Genomic DNA, 17,996 nt, shown 5'->3' on the forward strand with positions numbered 1-17,996 from the left:
GGGGGGGAGGCTGTTCCTGATTTCTGTAGGAACCCTGGGAAAGCTCCTGGAACTCCTGAAATCTCACACCACCTAAAGATTGGGGTGGCATGTAGCACTATATTGAAACCCTGCAGCTTCATCCAAGAATCTTGGGAACTATACTTTACCCCCTGCCCCAGAGCTACAGTTCCCAGCATCCTTAAACTATTCATTCCCGGGATCCTTGGGGGTGGGGATAGCCATGTGTGTTAAGTGTATGATGTGTGTGCTGAGATGGTTTGCACTCAAATCTGGACACTTTGAATTGTACAGAGGGACATCTAGTCCAACCCCTGCATTGCAACAGCTTTTGACAGACATGCAAGACAAACACTGGAAACTAACTAGGTCACGGGTTTGTCTCCAGATAGCACGGAAATGCAATTCTGATTCCCACACTGTCCTGGCCTGCAACTTCCACTTCCCCAGGGGGTGGGGGGTGGCTGTTCTGTTTCTCGCTGCCTTGGCCAGTTCCCCTTTTGTGCCCTGCCTTGCTTGCCAGCTGGCCTTCTTTCCTTTACCCAAGACAGAGACTCAGTGTGGCAGAGGGGCTGCTGGGCCACTCCCCAGCTCTTGGGGGAGCCTCTGTTCAGGAGGTGAGTGGAAGTTCATTGCTTTGAGCATGGGAAAAGGGAAGATGGGAACCACAACCTCTCTCACACATCTTTTTGGAGTGGAGGTGGCCTGGGGGAAGGAGAGGAGATGGCTAGTAGCCAAAGGCTTCCTGTGATTTCTATTAGGACAGGTGTGTGGGAATATAAGAACATAGGAAGCTGCCTTGTACTGAGTCAGACCTTTGTTGTCTACACTGATCGGCAGTAGCTCTCCAGGGTCTCAGGCAGGACACATTCCCAGCCCTACTTGGAGATGCTGCTGGGGATTGAACTTGGAGCCTTCTGCATCTGAAGGCAGCCCTGTATTAGGAAGTTTTTAAATGTTTAATGTTTCATTATGTTTTTATATATGTTGAAAGCCACCCAGAGTGGCTGGGGCAATCTAGTCAGATGGGTGGGGTATGAATAATAATAGTAATAATAGTACTAGTAGTAGTAGTAGTAGTAGTAGTAATAATAATAATAATAATAATAATAGTAATAATAGTAATAATAGTAATAATAGTAATAATAATATGTGCCTATTTTCATCAGAGAAATGTTGGAGGGTATGCACTGTGTTGTTTTTTTGAGTAGTATTTTGAATTTGGCTTCGGGTTGCTGGCAGGGCTTGTTTATTACATTTGGAAGGGAGGGAGGCTGTAGCTCAGTGGTGAAGCACTGGCTTTGCATGCAGAAAGTCCCAATGGGATCTTAATGTAGGGCTGGGAAACACTCCTTAATTGAAACCAAGGAGAGCTGCTGCCAGCCAGTGTCGAAAGCACAGAGCTGGCTGAGCCTAATTCTGAATAAGGTAGCTTCCTATATTCCTGTTTTATTCAAAACGGAGGACTAGAATCTTAAGTTGGTTTTAGGGGAAAGAGTGCAGCTCAGGTGGGAAAGCACCTGCTTTGCATGTAGAACAAGAGACGCATGCCAGTCAGTGCAGATGGACTAAAATAGATGAACCAATTCAGTCTGTGTAAGGCAGCTTCCTATGTTCCTATTTAATTTAGCCTTTTGTTCAGAACCATGAGGACTAATACTTTACTGTGTGTTAAAAGAAGCAGCCACAGCTCACTGGCAGAACACCTGCTTTGCATGCAGAAAGTCCTAGGCTCAATCCAGGTCAGGCTGGGAAACCTAGAGAGTATGATTCAGTATAAGGCAGCTTCTTATGTTGCATCAATAGGCATTAAATATGACAATAAAAAATAGAAGAATCCTCCTCTACATTCATCACCATAGCAGGGATACCAAACTCTAAAAGTGATCTCTGTTTGCTTTTTCCCTTATGGAACAATTTAATAGATTTCATCCTAGAAATGCTCAGGTAATAATGGGAAGGGGTGGGTAGTGGGGAATTCTGAGTAGCGGTTTGAGGATGGGGGATTTGATTCTGAAACAATACCAAAAAAAAAGCACTTCTCTGAAGTGTGAAATGCAGTTCACCAGACAAGTAATAGATACAAAAAGGTAGAGCTCAAGATAAAGTGTGCATAAAAATGCATATAAGCGTGCATGAAAATGGAATGATACACAGAAATGTGTCATATTTGGGGAAATTGCTTTGCAAATATGTTTGTGTGTAGGCCAAATTGCCTGCAAAGCATGTGCATATTAAGAGAAAGTTGCACTAAGAACATAGGAAGAGCCTGCTGCATCAGGCCAATGGCCTATGTAGCCTTACATCCTGCCTTTACAGTGGCCAACCAGATGGTCCAAAATGAAACCGGCAAGCAGGACCTGGGCACAAGAACAACTCTCCCCTCCTGTAGCTTCCAGCAACTGGTATTCAGAGGTATTACTGCCCCTGACAGTGGAGGCAGAGCTTAGTCATTTTGGCTAGTAGCCATCAGCAAGGGTTTGGACTAGATGACCCTCAGGTCCTTCCAACTCTACAATTTTGTAGTTCTTTGATAGCCTTCTCATCCTCCATGAATTTGTTCAATTCTATTTTAAAGCCCTTCAAGTGAGTTCCAGAGTTTATGCTCTGGGTGAAGAAGTCCTTTCTTCTCCCCTGAATCTTCCAGCACTAAAATGCTGGTGAATTCTCACAGAAACTTAAAATATAACAAACTGGAAATGTGAAGAATGGAAGTCAGGAAAACACCTGAAAGTGGGAAAAGCTAAAATTGCCAGATTTAGAAATACTGAGTCAGGAGAGGGAGAAGGATGTCCTTTGTGTCATAAGGCCACCTTTGAGGTCAGAAGCAATTAGGAGAAGTTTCCTGCTTGCTTTTTCTCTGTCTGCTGTTTTCTCCAAACACGCAAATCTAAACCAGGGTGTGGGTGACGCATCTTGTGGTTGTTCCTGATCTGTAGGTAAGGAAGCTGAAGCAGAAAAGGGCCAGGCTGAGGGTGTCCCACTCTGCAGAAGGAAGCCCTCTCTCTGTTTTAGGAGTGGTGTGTGTGTTTTGCTTTTTTAAAAAAATAATAATAATTTTGATTAAAGATTTTCATGGTTCACAAAAAAATGTGCATTTTTTTCCCAAGTCGTATAGTCCTTTTTTACATTTGATGTGAGACATTATACATATAAAATAAATGAATAGAGAACCTACTCAAGTGACACCGGCATAAAACCCCACAAACATACTAAATATTACTATAGCTGCTAGGCAGGAGAACAAGAGCCAGAGAGGTGTGTATGAACTGAGCTGGAAGCAGATTGGAAGCTGGAGACACTGCTTGCTCCTTGCTTGATCCAAAACTGTGACTAATGGACCCCCAAATGGAACTTGGCACCTCTGGTCTTTGCTGACCTTCATTCCAACGAAACTGAACCCTGGGTGAGTGCCTGGAACCCTTGGAGTCTCAACACTGCTCAGAAATTGGGGTGGCGTATAACAATATGTTAGTTTTGGCCATAATAGATAGTGAAAAACTACATGTAGATTTAGCAGAAGCTGAATTGCAGCAGAACAGAAATGGAACCGTTTGCGACAAGTACAGAATGGAAACCTTATTTCGCTGACCTTCCAGGGCACATCTCCAGCACTTTTTGAAGAGTGGAAGGCACTCCTTATTTTCCCCTCTGCCATGTCTGAGCCGGATGATGACAATGAAAGCTGCTGGAATAACCTGGAGAACTACCGTGTAAAGCTGATTTCAGTGGTTGACCCGTCCAGGATAACCCCTTACCTCCGCCAGTGCAAAGTCATCAACCACGATGATGAGGAACAGATCCTTAACGACCCCAGCCTTGTGATCAGGAAAAGGAAAGCAGGTAAATTTTCAATAGCTCACTCACCACTAGGCTTGCACATAGCGTCCCACAAAAAAATATCACAGTAGTTTCCCCCTTAAACAGAGATACTATTTTCAGTGCCATTAGACTACTGTTTCCTGGATTCTTTGGGGAAAGTCATGTGCTTTAATGGTATAGTGCAGATCTGCCCCTCGTCCCATGATCTGACTAGGCTTACTCCACTTGGGACTAGTTTACCTTCAAGATCACCTTACCTCACATGTGCCCACTTGACTACCCAGATCAGCAGAATTAGCACTACCACAGGTGCCACAAAATGCCTGTTCCACATTTGTAAGAACTCAGTCATTTACTGTAGCAGCACTTGCACTTTGGAACTCCCTGCCTATTGATACCAGGCAGGCACCTTTTTTTGTACTCATTTCAGTTTTTGCTAAAAACATTTTTTTAGACAAGTCGGTCTAGATGTTTAGAAAGTGGGTGTAATTTTTAATCCATTTTAATATATTTTTGTGTGTTTTACATTTTTATTGATTTTCTTGTTTTATCTTTTTGAAAACTGTTTTGAGGTCTGATTGTTTTTACAATCAAGTGCTGTATAAATTTTATGAATTAAATAAATGAGTAAACCAGGCCAGGGTCAGGAAAAAAATTTTAGGTTCTGAGATACAGCAATCCTGATTTATTTTATTAGGTAGGTGAGGGAATATACTTAACTATATTCTATCCCCCGCATGTGTGGATTAACAGACAAAGGGATCAGTTTACTGCTTACGTTTAAAAGCGCAGGGCAGAGCTGTTTAAATCTCATTTTTGGCAGTTTAATTGAAAGCATAGGAATTAGTCATTAGGCTGATCTCCCCCTTTGTTACCCTGTTTATCAAAGAAACAGGTTACAGATTGAAAAGTAAGCCTAAAACATATAGTTTACTTGCTGTTAAGCATTTGCTGTTAGTAGCAACAGCATTAAAAGTACATGCAGGTAAAATACTTGTGTTTACAGCAGAAACAGCATCAGGCATGTGCCAGATGCTGGAGCAAGTGGAGGTACATCCCCTTTTATGGCTGGTTGAAGGGGCGGGGGGGGGGGGGGTGAGAAGGAGCAGCAAATACTTTTTGCTTCTTCTCTCCCAGGAGAGGAGGGAAAATGTACCGATTATATTTCTATGGTCTGAGTCTGCCTATCACCAATATAGCCCCATGGTCTTAACTCATTCAAAAGTGAACTAGCTAGAATAGGCATTGTTAGAATTGACTGTTTATCTCCCACACATCCTCCAACCTAGTTTCTGATACCTTAGGCTAAATACCCTTTTCTACCATGTTTTTTTCAGGGGTACTCCTTGATATTCTTCAGCGGACAGGTCAGAAGGGCTTTGTGGCCTTTCTTGAGAGCCTGGAGCTCTACTATCCTCAGCTCTACAAGAAAATCACAGGCAACGAGCCCACCCGGGTTTTCTCAATGATTATAGGTGAGTATATTAAATTTTGCTGGTGGGTTTAAACACCCTTCCCTTGCCTATCCATGACCCCTAATAGGTGAGAGATGCTGATCCTGGCAACCCCAAAATGACATGCTGAGAGTATGGGGTTGATTGAATGCTATTCATGATTTGCAGAGGGTTGGGTTAGATGACTCTTGACTGCCTTTTCCAACTCTACAATTCTATTTCCTCCCCACAGACACGGCTGGGGAGTCCAGCCTGACAGAGCTGCTGATGAGCGAGATCTCCAAGCTCCAGAATGTTGTGCGCGAGGAGCGGCGGAAGCTCCAGGAGACGGGTGTCCTGCTCCGGGCCAAGGAGGATGTCATCAGGGAGATGAGGGTGCGGGACAGCGTCCTGCGCAAGCATCAGGAGCGGGCCCACAAGATGAAGGAGGAGCGTGACAGCCTGAGCCGGGAGCTCAAGTGCTGCAAGGATGAGAACTACGAGCTGGCCATGCGCTATGCTCGGCAGAGTGAGGAGAAGAATGTGGCACTCATGAAGAACCGGGACCTGCAACTGGAGGTTGGTAACCATCTTACGATCTGTGGCAGCTGAGGAGTGGGAGTAGTAAAAGGTAAAGGTACCCCTGCCCGTACGGGCCAGTCTTGACAGACTCTGGGGTTGTGCGCCCATCTCACTTAAGAGGCCAGGGGCCAGCGCTGTCCGGAGACACTTCCGGGTCACGTGGCCAGCGTGACATCGCTGCTCTGGCCAGAGCCAGAGCCGCACACGGAAACGCCGTTTACCTTCCCGCTGGTAAGCGGTCCCTATTTATCTACTTGCACCCAGAGGTGCTTTCGAACTGCTAGGTTGGCAGGCGCTGGGACCGAGCAGCGGGAGCGCACCCCGCCGCAGGGATTCGAACCGCTGACCTTTCGATCGGCAAGTCCTAGGCGCTGAGGCTTTAACCCACAGCGCCACCTGCGTCCCTGAGGAGTGGGAGTTGGGTGGAGTAATTAAAGCAGAACAGGGAGAAAAGGATTGGTTCTTGAAACGTGGCTCAGGGTGATAGAGAAGAAATGCATTAATGGGCATCTGCAGGGATTCTTCCAGGCTACGTGACCCTTAGGAGTCCCTCCTGATTTGACAGTTCTATGATTCTGTGACCTCAAAAGGTGGCCGACTCGCCTTTGATGGGAAGTTTTAAAACAGAGATCGGATGGCCATCTGCTCAGGATTCATGCTTTTTCCAAAATAAGATTTTATTAAAGATTTTTCATAATAAAAAAGATAAAATGAAATAAAAACAAAAAAAGAGAAAGAGAAAATGAAGCACAGGGTCCTCTTTCAAAAGTAGTTCGTAACCCTTGCCTCAAACAGAAAGTGGTGAAACCTCCCAGCACTCACCTGGGAGCTTTCCTTTCTGCTCCCAGTCTCTTATTCTGGGAGGTCTTCCCTTCCCTACCTCTCACCATCCATTACCTACATGTGTGTGCAATCTTTGCACCCCCAAAATGCCTCAAAGCAGAGGACACCAAAGGAAAACAAAAAATAGAAAAAAGGAAAGAAAGAAAGAAAAGAAGAAGAAAACTAAAAAGGACTTCCAATTTTCTGTCAGTTATGTAAAAGAATGTATTCAAAAATTCACTCTAGAATGACATCCAACTGATCTACTTTCTGTTGGGCAATATTTTCCCAATCTTCTGACTGAAATGTCTCAAATTAATTCATTTTCCTTTTTACACAAAGTCCAAAAGGTGCTCTCTAATTTTTGTTGTTAATAAGTGTTAATGGTTTTTCTCTACTCAAACATATCAACTTTGTCTCAGATAACCTCAATAACAGTTCCTCCATATTAAACAATAAGTCTTTCCATCTTTGTTCACACAAGAGTCTCTCTACTGTGTTAATATATTAAAATAGCATTCCTTAGTTTTTCCTTTGCTATGTATTTATTAATTCGTACCCAGTAGCATACCTTCCGTTCTCATTTCCTGTTATATTTGCTGGGGTTTTACATAATGATTTTAAAACGACCCATCCATTCTTTTCCCAATAAAAAAAAAAACCAGAGGTTTGATAGCTTTTCCCTCAGAATTTACTCCAAGTTGTACACAAGAGTCATTTCTCTCTCAGCTCTATCACTGCCAGCTAAGGATGTCTTTACATCTCTGTATCCAAGGTTTCATTCCACTCCCAAAACATCTCAATTCCACCATCTGTCCGGGATTCTTTAGCCAGGATTTCTGTATGGCAGGAGGCTGGACTAGATGACTCTTGGTGGTCCATTCCAGCCCCACAATTCTATGATTCCTTTTCGTCTTTGCTTCCATGGGCTTTGCTTCCCTCTGCTCAGATTGACTGTCTGAGGCACAGTCTGATGAAAGCAGAGGATGACTGCCGCCTGGAGAGAAAGCACACGCTCAAGCTCAAGCACGCCATTGAACAGCGTCCCAGCCACGAGGTGGTGTGGGAGATACAGCGGGAGAAGGAACTGCTCCTGGCTAAGAACAAGGAGCTGGAGAGCACCTTGCAGGTAGGCACAGCGCCAGGTAGGTAGGTAAATGAATGAATGAAAATGACATTTGAAAAGGGAGGGAGAGCCCAGCGGCAGCTAGATCAGATCAAAGAGGGCTCATCATAGCCCATCATCCTGCTGTCACAGTGGCCAAATGTCCCTGAGAACCTGGGAATCTGGAGGTTCTATAATAACATAAGCAGAACATTTGTGGAAATTGACTGGCAGCAGTTTTTCAGGGTTTCAGGTAAGGAATATTCCAAGCTCTGCTTAGGGAAGTCACTGGGTATTGAGCCTGCGACAATCTGCATGCAAGGCAGATGCTCTTCCACTGAGCTACAGACTAGAAACAAAAATAAGTTTCTAGTCCTCACAATTCAGAATAAAGGGCTGAATTAGAAATATAGATAGCTGCCACACACATAGTCTATCTAGGCATCTTCTCCATGCCAGGCAAATACTCCGTTACTGAGAAAGATGGGCCTCACACGTATTTTTCTCTTTCTGCTCCAAGGTCACCAAGACAGGTGGTTCTGAGGAGGAGGACATCTCCATTCAGGCCCTGCAGGCAGAGCGGACACAGATGCTGGGGGAACACCAGAAGCTGGTCAACACCATCTATGACCTGCGCCAGATGCTGCGGCGGACAGAGGACAAGTGGGATAAAGTAGGTGGCTGGCTGGGGGCCCCTTTCTGGGGGTATGGGGTATATGTGTGTGGAGAGGAATGAGGAAGCACATGATTTGATACTACAGGTGCCACATAATACCTGTTCCACATTTGCATGAACTCCATCTTTAATGTAGCAGCTTCAGACATGTGTCAGAAGCTATCTTGCTGCATTTCTACCCAAAAATATTTTTACATGCATTTCTTATTGTTGTTGCATAGGATAATGCATGGCTGTGTCCTCAGATAAGTAAGTAAAGCATTTATTTCATTACAGGAGGGATAAAAGGGGGTCAGCTGCTTCATGCAGCTGAACTGTATAAATGAGGTTTAATAGCCCATTCCTATGCTTCACTAATCTGTCTGAGAATTAAATTCTGCTAGGGGGCTTTCTCCTGTCAGAAAGTCTATGCTTGCCCCATGCTTTGGAATATGGGCTTGCATCCATTTCCCTTTGATGTTAACCCACACATGTGGGGTGCCAGAGGATTAAATATAATTAATATATCTTCTTACCAATTTCCATCATATAAATAACAGCATATAAATACATATATGGACAGATTTTATCCTGAAATATGCATTTCAAAACACATTCTGGTACATTCCCCCCCCCCCCCATAATGCTCCAGAATATGGGGAAGTGCAAACTGCAAATGATATTTAATGTTGCAATCCACATATTATTCTTGTGTGTGTGTGCAAATTCATAAAGTTGTAGAGTTGAGAGGGACTTCACAGGGTCATCTAGTCCTACCCTTTGCAATGCAGGGATTCCAACTGAAGACTCCAAGACAGGTTGCCACCCAACCTCTGTGGCACAGGAGAAATCTCTATTGCTGGCCTTCCAATGCCTTCTGTGCTTGTGTTGGCAGCTTGTGGGAGAGAAGGAGATGCTGGAGCTGAAGTGTGCATCCCTGCAAAACGATGCCCAGATATACCAGGACCGCATTGAGGTCATCCTGAAACAGATGGAGGAGGTGGCTTCTGAAAGAGATCAGGTAGGGGCTGCCAGGGCAATGTCCCCTTGCACCTCCCCACTCAAAAAATGGCCAAGTACCCGTAAGAAGCTAGGAATCACTATACACTGCCTCTGGGCCTGGAGGTTCCATAAGAACGTAAGTAGAGCCTGCTAGATCAGGCCAAAGGGCCCACTTATCTCAGCCTCCTGTCCTCACAGTGCCAACCAGATGTCCCAAAGGGAACCCTGGAAGCAGGACCTGAGCACAAAGCCCTCTCCCCCTTTGGCTTCCAGCAACTGGTATTCTGCCCCCAAATGAACAATAGTAAATGAACAATAGTAATGTAAGTCTTTTAACATTGTTTTTGATGTATTTTGGATTGTTGTAACCCACCTTGGGACCTTAGGCGTAAGGACAGGTAATCAATTAAAATAATGTTAATAAAAATTAATGAAAGAATATTTTACTGCAGCTTTCACTCAGCTGGTCTTCTTTTTGAAGAAGGGCGTAATAATAATGTTTCATGCCACCCCAATCTCTGAGTGGTATGAAATTCCAGGGGTTGCAGGTGCATTTACCAGGGTCTGTTTTTCCTTTTGGCCAGTGAGCCACAGTGGAGACTGTGGTGTTTTTATGATTTTTTTTTATATACATATATACAACCTGGGTTTAGATGGAGAGAGTTCAGAGCAGTCACATTCCTAACACATAACAATAAAAAAAATTATAATCATAATCTTCTCCCCACCCACCCAAACCCTGCTAGGCCCTCCTGAACCAAGAGGGATTCCACAAGCAGTTCTCCAAGAGCCTGATGGACAAGGATCTCTACAGGAAGCAGATTCGGGAGCTGGGCGAGAGATGCGATGAGCTGCAGCTGCAGCTCTTCCAGAAAGAGGGGCAGCTGCTCAGCACTGAAGCCACGTTGAAGAGGTTGCACCTCGACCCTTTGGCACTGGTAGGCTAACTCTTCCAGGTGCTGCCTCTGGTTGGCCTGTTCCCTTCCACCATGTTCAGAGGAGGCAGAAATGCTTCTGAATATACTAGTTGCTAGAAACCGCAGGTGGAGGAGAAAGTGTTCTTGTGCTCAAATCCTGCTTGCAGTTTTCCCATAATGGGCATCTGGTTGGGTACTGTGAAGACAGGATGCTGGAATAGGTACCCCCACTGGCCTGATCCAACAGGCTTTTCTTAAGGAGGTACTGTATCTCAAGATGGCAGAACCTCCTTGCCCATGGACAGTCTGCCTCTGAGTACCAGTTGCTGGGAATTGCAGGCAAGGAGAGTTACTGTAACACTTGGGTCCTTCTTGCGGCTTTGCCACAATAGGTACCTGGTTGGCCACTGTTTGAACAATATGCTGGACTAGATGGGCCCCCTTTCATCTGATTCAGCTCCCAGGCCTTTATTATGTTCTTCCTCCAGCTGTTGGGTATCTCAAGTGGGTAGAGTGTTGTTATTGCGCTCAGGTCCTAGAATCATGGAATTGTAGAATTGGAAGGGACCCCAAGGGTTATCTAGTTCAACCCCACTTGTGGGCTTCACATAATAGGCATCTGGCTAGCTACTGTGAGAACAAGATGCTGGACCACATGAGCCTTTGGTCTGATCCAGCAGGCTGTTCATGTGGATGCCATTAAAAGGGCTCTACACAAATTAATGGAGAACAATGGTTGCTGGCCATGATAGTTGTGCTCTATTTCCACTGCAGAATGCCTCTAGGTGCCAGTTGCTTGGAAGTGCCAGTGGATGTGCTGCTGTTGCACCCATGTCTTTCTGCTTCCAGCCTGACATGTGAATCACTACTCCAAACCCTAAGAATGCTTGAAAATGTACCATACTTCAGAGTAACTATTCATTGAATTAGGCCCTGGAGTGCAATTTATCACATTCCTCTGACGTGCTGGCTGCATCCTCTCCTGCTCTTCATGTCTTAGTAACCTGGATTGTTGGGGAATTGACTGCTGCAATCTTCTTCTTTCTTCCTTGGCGATCACTCATAGCCGAGTAATATTGTCTTCCATGAACATGGTCTTAACAGTGAGTCTGTAAGTGACTGTGGAGGCCAATGTGCCCTATATGACCCTTGAGGACTGCACAGAGAGTTCCAATGGCACAGCCTGCAGCCATTGAGAGACATACAGGGGTACTCAGATTCTGTCTCGGTGCCCCTTTCTTCTTTCCCTGTCCACTAACCCCTCACCAAGGCTGCAACCTCATGCTTAGGTCTGGCCCATGCATGAAGCGGGGTGAAACAGGTGCCTCAGGCAGCAAGGTGGTGTTCCATAGATACCCCACCTGCTCAACTGCCTCCTCTGCCTTCATCGCTGGAAGTGAAGCAGTGCTAGCATTGGCATTGGCAATTTCCAGTGAGATCTCATGGAGTGCAAGCACTGTCATGAGAATTTGCCAGAGATCAGTGTCTATGCCACTAGACAGTGCAGTGAGTAGTGCAGTGGCAGTGCTGGCAGAAGTGAGTGGCGTGGCAGCGGTGCTGGTGGTATGGCAGCCAAATGGGACGCGTCACACTTGTTCATGCTGTACTTTCTCTGGGTATGTGCACATATGTGTGTAATTTAATTCTTCCCACTTCCTAACCTTTTACAATGATCTTGCAATTCCAGACTTCAGATTTTGAAGAATCCTCCAGGAGCTCCCAAGAAGTGAGTTGTGATCAGCGTTCTTGGCTCAGTGCCTCTGCTGTTCTGATGTCATTTGTCTGCTTCATTTGGGGCTGAGGGTCAGGGTCAGGGGTCCAGTTAGCACATAACCTTTAACTGACTTAGGTGGAAAACCTCCAGCCCACCAAGCCTAAATATTTAGCCAACAAAATGGTTTGGGCAGATGCCTTCTGTTTCAACTTTCCAGCGCCTGCTGAAAACTTTTGCATTCCATCAGGCTTATGCAGGGAATGAAGAATACATCTTTTTCTGATTTTAACCTATTTTAACAACAACAACAACAAAATTTCCTGAGCTGCAATGGGATTATTAGTAGAGAGGACTTCTTCAAGGGATTTTTTTTTGTATGTATGTCACTGTTTAGCTGGGGGTCCTTGTGCTGAAGTTCTGTAAAAATGTGCCTGATTCTGATTGCTTTTGTTTTCTGTTTTCCTTCGTGGGTAAAGAATAAATCAGTGTTGACCATTTGCAAACAGAGGCTCTTATTTCCCATTCTTGAAAAGGATTTTGTAGAATTGGAAAAGGTTCATGGAATGACAACCAAAATAATCAAGGGATGGAATGACTTGCCTATCAAGAAAGGTTGAAGCATTCGGGACTTTTTAGTTTAGAGAACACAGGGACATCCAAAGAAGCTGAATATTGGAAGATTCAGGACAGATAAAATAAAGTCCTTCTTAGTTAAACTGTGGAACTCGCTCCCCCAGGAGGCAGGGATGGCCACCAATTTGGACGGCTTTAAAAGAGGATTGCGCAAATTCATGGAGGAGAGGGCTGTTGATGGCTACTAGCCATGATGGCTATGCTTTGCCATTCATGGTTGGAGGCAGTAATGCTTCTGAATAGCAATTGCTGAAAACTACAGGAGGAGAGAGCTCTTCTACTCAAATCCTAGTTGCTGGTTTCTTTTTGGCATCTCATTGGCCACTGTGACAACAGGATGCTGGGCTAGATGGGCCAGTGACCTGATCCAGCAGGCTCTTATGTTAACTCTCTTTCTCCTTTCCTTGCATGAAGCTTCCTCCCCATGGAAACCCGGATGAAGACATGAAAGGTGCAAACAAAGGCAAGTTCTTCCAGGGGCTGCTGGTCTTGCTCTCTACTGCTTAGGTTGCTTCTGGTATCCCACTTCAGAAATGCTTCTCTCAGCCAGGACTTGCAAAACTAATTTGGGCCTACAGTGCCAACAGCCTGCATTTGCAACTCAACAGTTTTAACCAAGGATACCTCTTTCTGTAGCCATCTCCACCACAGTTGGAGACAGATAGCAATGCTTCTAAATACCAGGAGCTGGAAACCACAAGAGGGGAGAATTGCTTTTGCACTAGGGTCCTGCTTGCAGGGTTCCCACAATGGGCATCTGCTTAGCCACTGTGAGAACAGGAAGCTGGACTAGAAGAATCCCCTTTGGTCTGATCCAGCAAGGCTTTTCTTCTGTTCTTATGACTGCATTGTTCCTACACTCCTGTCATGCTTGAGGTGGGCATCTGGTTGTTTACTGGGCAAAAGAGGCTGGGCTGGATGAGTCTCTGGTCTGTTTAGCAGCCAGGATCTTAATATTCACAAGTGGGCAATGCAATGGCTTTACATATGCCTATCTTGCACCAGAAATCCCTGGATGCACGTTGGTACACTAGGCCTTAAATTCTCAACAGCAAGTAATAGTTGGTCAATAAAATTAACCTGTTTCCTTTTCTCTCTCCTTCTCTATCTCTCTGCAGAATCCTCCCAGCAGCAATTCAGCAAAATCCAGCTTCTTCCATCCCCAGGGGTATTTTATATCTTTATTTATATAATATATTTATATACCACATAAGGCTGTTTACAGAATTACACATACAATATATACTGTGTGAGTTTTAATCTGTTTTAAGACTATTGCTGTTTTAGCTTTTCAAAAGTCTTAAATTATTGCTGTTAATTTTCCTTAGTGACACTATTACACGCCAGTCCAGTCTCCACAGCAATATAAAATTCCAGGGGTCCAGGCATTTACCATCTGCACACCCATCAGGGATTCCAAGATGCTTGCCAGATGCCAGATTCTGGGCATGGATCTAACACAGATCACCTTTCCTGATGCTCCTCACTGTAGCCTACCTTGAGTTCAGCTCTAGCTGTGGAGGAGCCTTCCATGCAAATTAGCAGGGTAGCATGACTGAAATTAATCAGGTGGCGCTGTGGGTTAAAGCAGGTGGCGCTGTGGGTTAAAGCCTCAGCGCCTAGGGCTTGCCGATCGAAAGGTCGGCGGTTCGAATCCCTGCGGCGGGGTGCGCTCCCGCTGCTCGGTCCCAGCGCCTGCCAACCTAGCAGTTCGAAAGCACCTCCGGGTGCAAGTAGATAAATAGGGACCGCTTACCAGCGGGAAGGTAAACGGCGTTTCCATGTGCGGCTCTGGCTCTGGCCAGAGCAGCGATGTCACGCTGGCCACGTGACCCGGAAGTGTCTCCGGACAGCGCTGGCCCCTGGCCTCCTAAGTGAGATGGGCGCACAACCCCAGAGTCTGTCAAGACTGGCCCGTACGGGCAGGGGTACCTTTACCTTTACCTTTATGACTGAAATTAATCAGGGCCCAATTCTGCTTTGCGTTTCCAGGAAAGCAGTCCACTTGATGGGGATGTGGCAGAGAAGGGGCGCCGGCGAATGAAGGACAGTTTTGAGCATTACCGGAGGTAAAGCACACATGCCTCATATGCTTGCCTAATGCAGACCCATCCCCATGTTGCTGCTACAAAGTGCAGGAAGGAGAAAAGCCTGACTGCTGAATCAGGCTACTTAATCCAGTATCCTGTCCTCACAATGGCTGACCAGATGCCCCAACAGGAAACATGCAAGCAGGATTTGATGGTGATGAGGATGATGTTGATGATAATTTTATTTGTATGCTGCCCATCTGAGTGGGTTGCCCCATGCACTCTGTGTGGCTCCCAACAGAATATTAAAAACACGATAAAACATCAAACATTAAAAACTTCCCTAAACAGGGTGACCTTCAGATGTCTTCACAAGAGCATTCTCTCTCCCTGCCCTGTGTTTTCCAGCAACTGGGATTCAGAGGCATTGCTGCCTCTAGCAGTGGAGGCAAAGCATAGTAATTGTGGCTCCTAGCCATGGATAGCCTTATTCTTTGGTCTTCCTCAATCTATTTGGCAGAGGGAGACTTGTGAGAAATGAGATGAGGTGACCACCAACCTCTGGGAATGGTTAGTAATAATCAGGCTGTTGTGATTAATTATGGACTTCTATTTATAATTGCAGGGGCTTAGGCTAGATGATCCTTGGGGTCCCTTCCAACTTTATGCTTCTATGAATTCATGGAGAATAAGGCTACCAATGGTTACTGACCTCAACTGTTGGAGACAGTAATGTTTCTAAATATCCCCAAATTCATGGGAATCCCAGAAGTTGCTGCACTTAGATCCTATTTTCAGGCTTCTCATGGAAGCACCAGTTGGCCACTGTGAGGAAAGGATGCTGGACTAGATGGGCAAGTGACCTGATCCAGCCTCAGCCCAGCTCCCCTGGTGTTCTGGAATAATAGAACTGTAGAGCTGGAAGGGACCCAAGGACCATTTAATCTAACCCCCTGCAATGCAGGAATTGCAACTAAAGCACCCCTGGCAGATGGCTATCCAACCTCTGCTTTAAAACCTCCAACCAAGGAGAGTCCAGCTCCTTCCTTAGACTGAAGGACTGTGGGCACTCCTGCCTCCAAAGGTGGGTTAGGACACCAGCACCCCGTTCAGGGTTTGTTGGGTTCCAACTCCCATCAGCCATCACAGAGATGATGGGAACTGTAGTTCAGCAACATCTGAGGCGCAACAAGTCCCCATCCCCCGCACTTTAAACCAGTTTGGACCTTAACTTTGCAGAAAGAGGGCCCTGAGGAGAGCCCAGAAGGGCAAGTACTACACCGTGGACTGGGAGAACACGTCAGGCAGTGACAACACAGACACCGAAGGCTCCTGAGGCTGTGTGCTCTGCAGAAAAAGAAATTGTGGATCCTGGAGGGCCTGTCTTGGACACAACCCCATCAACAAGGCTTCTAGTTCCCAAGGGACACAGGACATTTATAGGTGACTTTTTATGAGCTGTTAACCTGATTCACTTGTAGGAAGATTAGACACTGGCTCTTTAGTGAGCTTTCACTTTGATTTGTTTGTGGGGAGGTTAGATGTTGTGTCAAAGCCAAGAATGATCATCTCACATTTTCCGCACACTACATTCTCCTTGTAGCAGTCTTTGGGGGGAAGTGGGTGTGATCTGCAAGAGCTCCAAATCAGCTTTCGTTTGCACCATCTGAATTTGCTGGTACATAACTGAAACCCCACCACAGAAAGTTGGACCCAAGATGTGTGGAATATAGCACTTATGGAACACAACTCACCATCAGAGGGTGATAAGAGGAATTAAAAATGAAGATGGGTTTGTATGGTCTCGATTTAAATCTTTTATTAACAATAGTACAGCGATTTCCCTTCTGCTTCAGTCACAGCAGCCAGTATGGAGAAATTATCTAAATGTTCTAGATGAGAACTTAACTTGTAATGTAAGATATTTTACAAGTCTGCTTGAATACCATGTGAATTACTGCATTCAAGACAACATCTGTGCATGCTTTAAAATTTAATAAATATTAATTTTTAAAATGATTATTTTTAAAAACAAACATCTGGACATGCATTTGTCCTGGAAGACTTGGTAATTGCTTGGTAATTGCTTTAACATTTTTCAATACAGTTTGTAAAAAACCAAAAAACCCTGAAACTCACCTGAAAATGGTGATGATCTGACAGCATTGTTGGGTCTACACTTGTTTGACAACACCACACAAAAGGGACTGTGCACCAGAAGGCTCACGCAGGCATCACAACCTTCAGGAGAGATAGCCCAAGGCAGGAGCAATCATAGTAAAATATGGTTAAATCTGATCCCTACTTAAGCTTGCCACATTCTTCTGCTTTAGCCCTGCTGTTCTGTTGGTTCATGGCTGCCCTTCAATTGGGCTGAGTTCACTGTTTTGGATAATTGTCACTCTTTGAAAGTCACCCTGGGAAGGACAATGCAGAAGGATTAGATTGGAAAAGGTTAAAATTAATAACATCAATATAGTACGTGGAGCTTGCCTATAGGTAAAGGAACTTCCCATACATAAACCATTCAGAATAATTGTTTTTTTAATTTATATACAGATCAGTCTTGTTAAATAAGTACAATAAAATGAACTTAACATTTTCTTTCTGTTTGACTTTGGAAACTGTCAGTTAAACTCTAGTTGTCTGCATAAATATGGATTGTGGCTTCGACTATGATACTGTGGGTTTGAGGGGGCAGTCTAGATGAAGCCCTGAGGCCCCTTCCGATTCTTTGGGTTCTGTGTATGGTGAGAGTTGAAATTTAATACAGGAGGCTGCTGAACTGTCAGATAAATTTCTTTGTAACATAATGACCTTAGCTGGCCACTTCAGTGTCCTTATTAGCATCCCAAAAGAATAAGCTCCATTTCCAGAGCTGCAACCAAGTGATAGGGCTCTTTAGTGACCTTGCTAAGCCTGGCAGAACAGCTTATTCTATGGCATTAATTCCTTCATGCACAAAGTAAACTTAAGCATTTGGTTATATGAAGCTGGTTATCCCGCTTTTTAAAAATCTGCTCTGAATTTTCCAAGGTTCAGCTTCATGGGATGAAAGGTCAAGGTTTTGTTTGTGCCCACAGATATCCTATATTCAGAGCATGACCACACCCATTGATGGGGCAACTCTGCCAAAAGCAAGAAAGGAAGAAATCTCCCAGAGGAGAAAGCACATTTCAAAATCAGACAGCATGGTGAGCAACAGGGGTGCCAACTTGAATAAAATATTTTTTTTGGGGGGTGGCACACATGACGTGCTGCACGGGCATCATTTGAATGTC

General features: G+C 44.9%; 1 protein-coding gene across 2 annotated transcripts; it reads left to right on the plus strand.

Moving 5' to 3' along the window:
- The first annotated feature begins 537 nt into the window (after positions 1-537).
- On the plus strand, positions 538-13,755 carry CARD9 (caspase recruitment domain family member 9). Of its 2 annotated transcripts, XM_079961825.1 has the most exons (10): positions 538-617; positions 3,600-3,843; positions 5,160-5,297; positions 5,509-5,834; positions 7,609-7,788; positions 8,285-8,437; positions 9,315-9,440; positions 10,168-10,359; positions 12,026-12,064; positions 13,100-13,753. In XM_079961825.1, exons 2-10 carry the CDS (start codon positions 3,657-3,659, stop codon positions 13,190-13,192), a joined length of 1,434 nt encoding a protein of 477 aa, XP_079817951.1. In that variant the 5' UTR covers positions 538-617; positions 3,600-3,656; the 3' UTR covers positions 13,193-13,753. The 2 variants fall into 2 exon arrangements, with proteins under 2 accessions (XP_079817951.1, XP_079817952.1); XM_079961826.1 differs by lacking the exons at positions 538-617; positions 9,315-9,440 and having other exon boundaries at positions 3,183-3,843; positions 13,100-13,755.
- Positions 13,756-17,996: the final 4,241 nt, after the last annotated feature.

Source organism: Podarcis cretensis, assembly GCF_951804945.1.
Source record: "Podarcis cretensis genome assembly, chromosome: Z".
Taxonomy (NCBI): domain Eukaryota; kingdom Metazoa; phylum Chordata; class Lepidosauria; order Squamata; family Lacertidae; genus Podarcis; species Podarcis cretensis.

Excerpts from the sequence above, each read along its gene's own strand:
- CARD9 (XM_079961825.1), top strand. The coding sequence starts at position 3,657 with ATGTCTGAGCCGGATGATGACAATGAAAGCTGCTGGAATAACCTGGAG. Across the intron at positions 7,789-8,284 it reads AGCTGGAGAGCACCTTGCAG|GTCACCAAGACAGGTGGTTC; the intron begins GTAGGCACAGCG and ends TTCTGCTCCAAG. Across the intron at positions 10,360-12,025 it reads ACCTCGACCCTTTGGCACTG|ACTTCAGATTTTGAAGAATC; the intron begins GTAGGCTAACTC and ends TTGCAATTCCAG.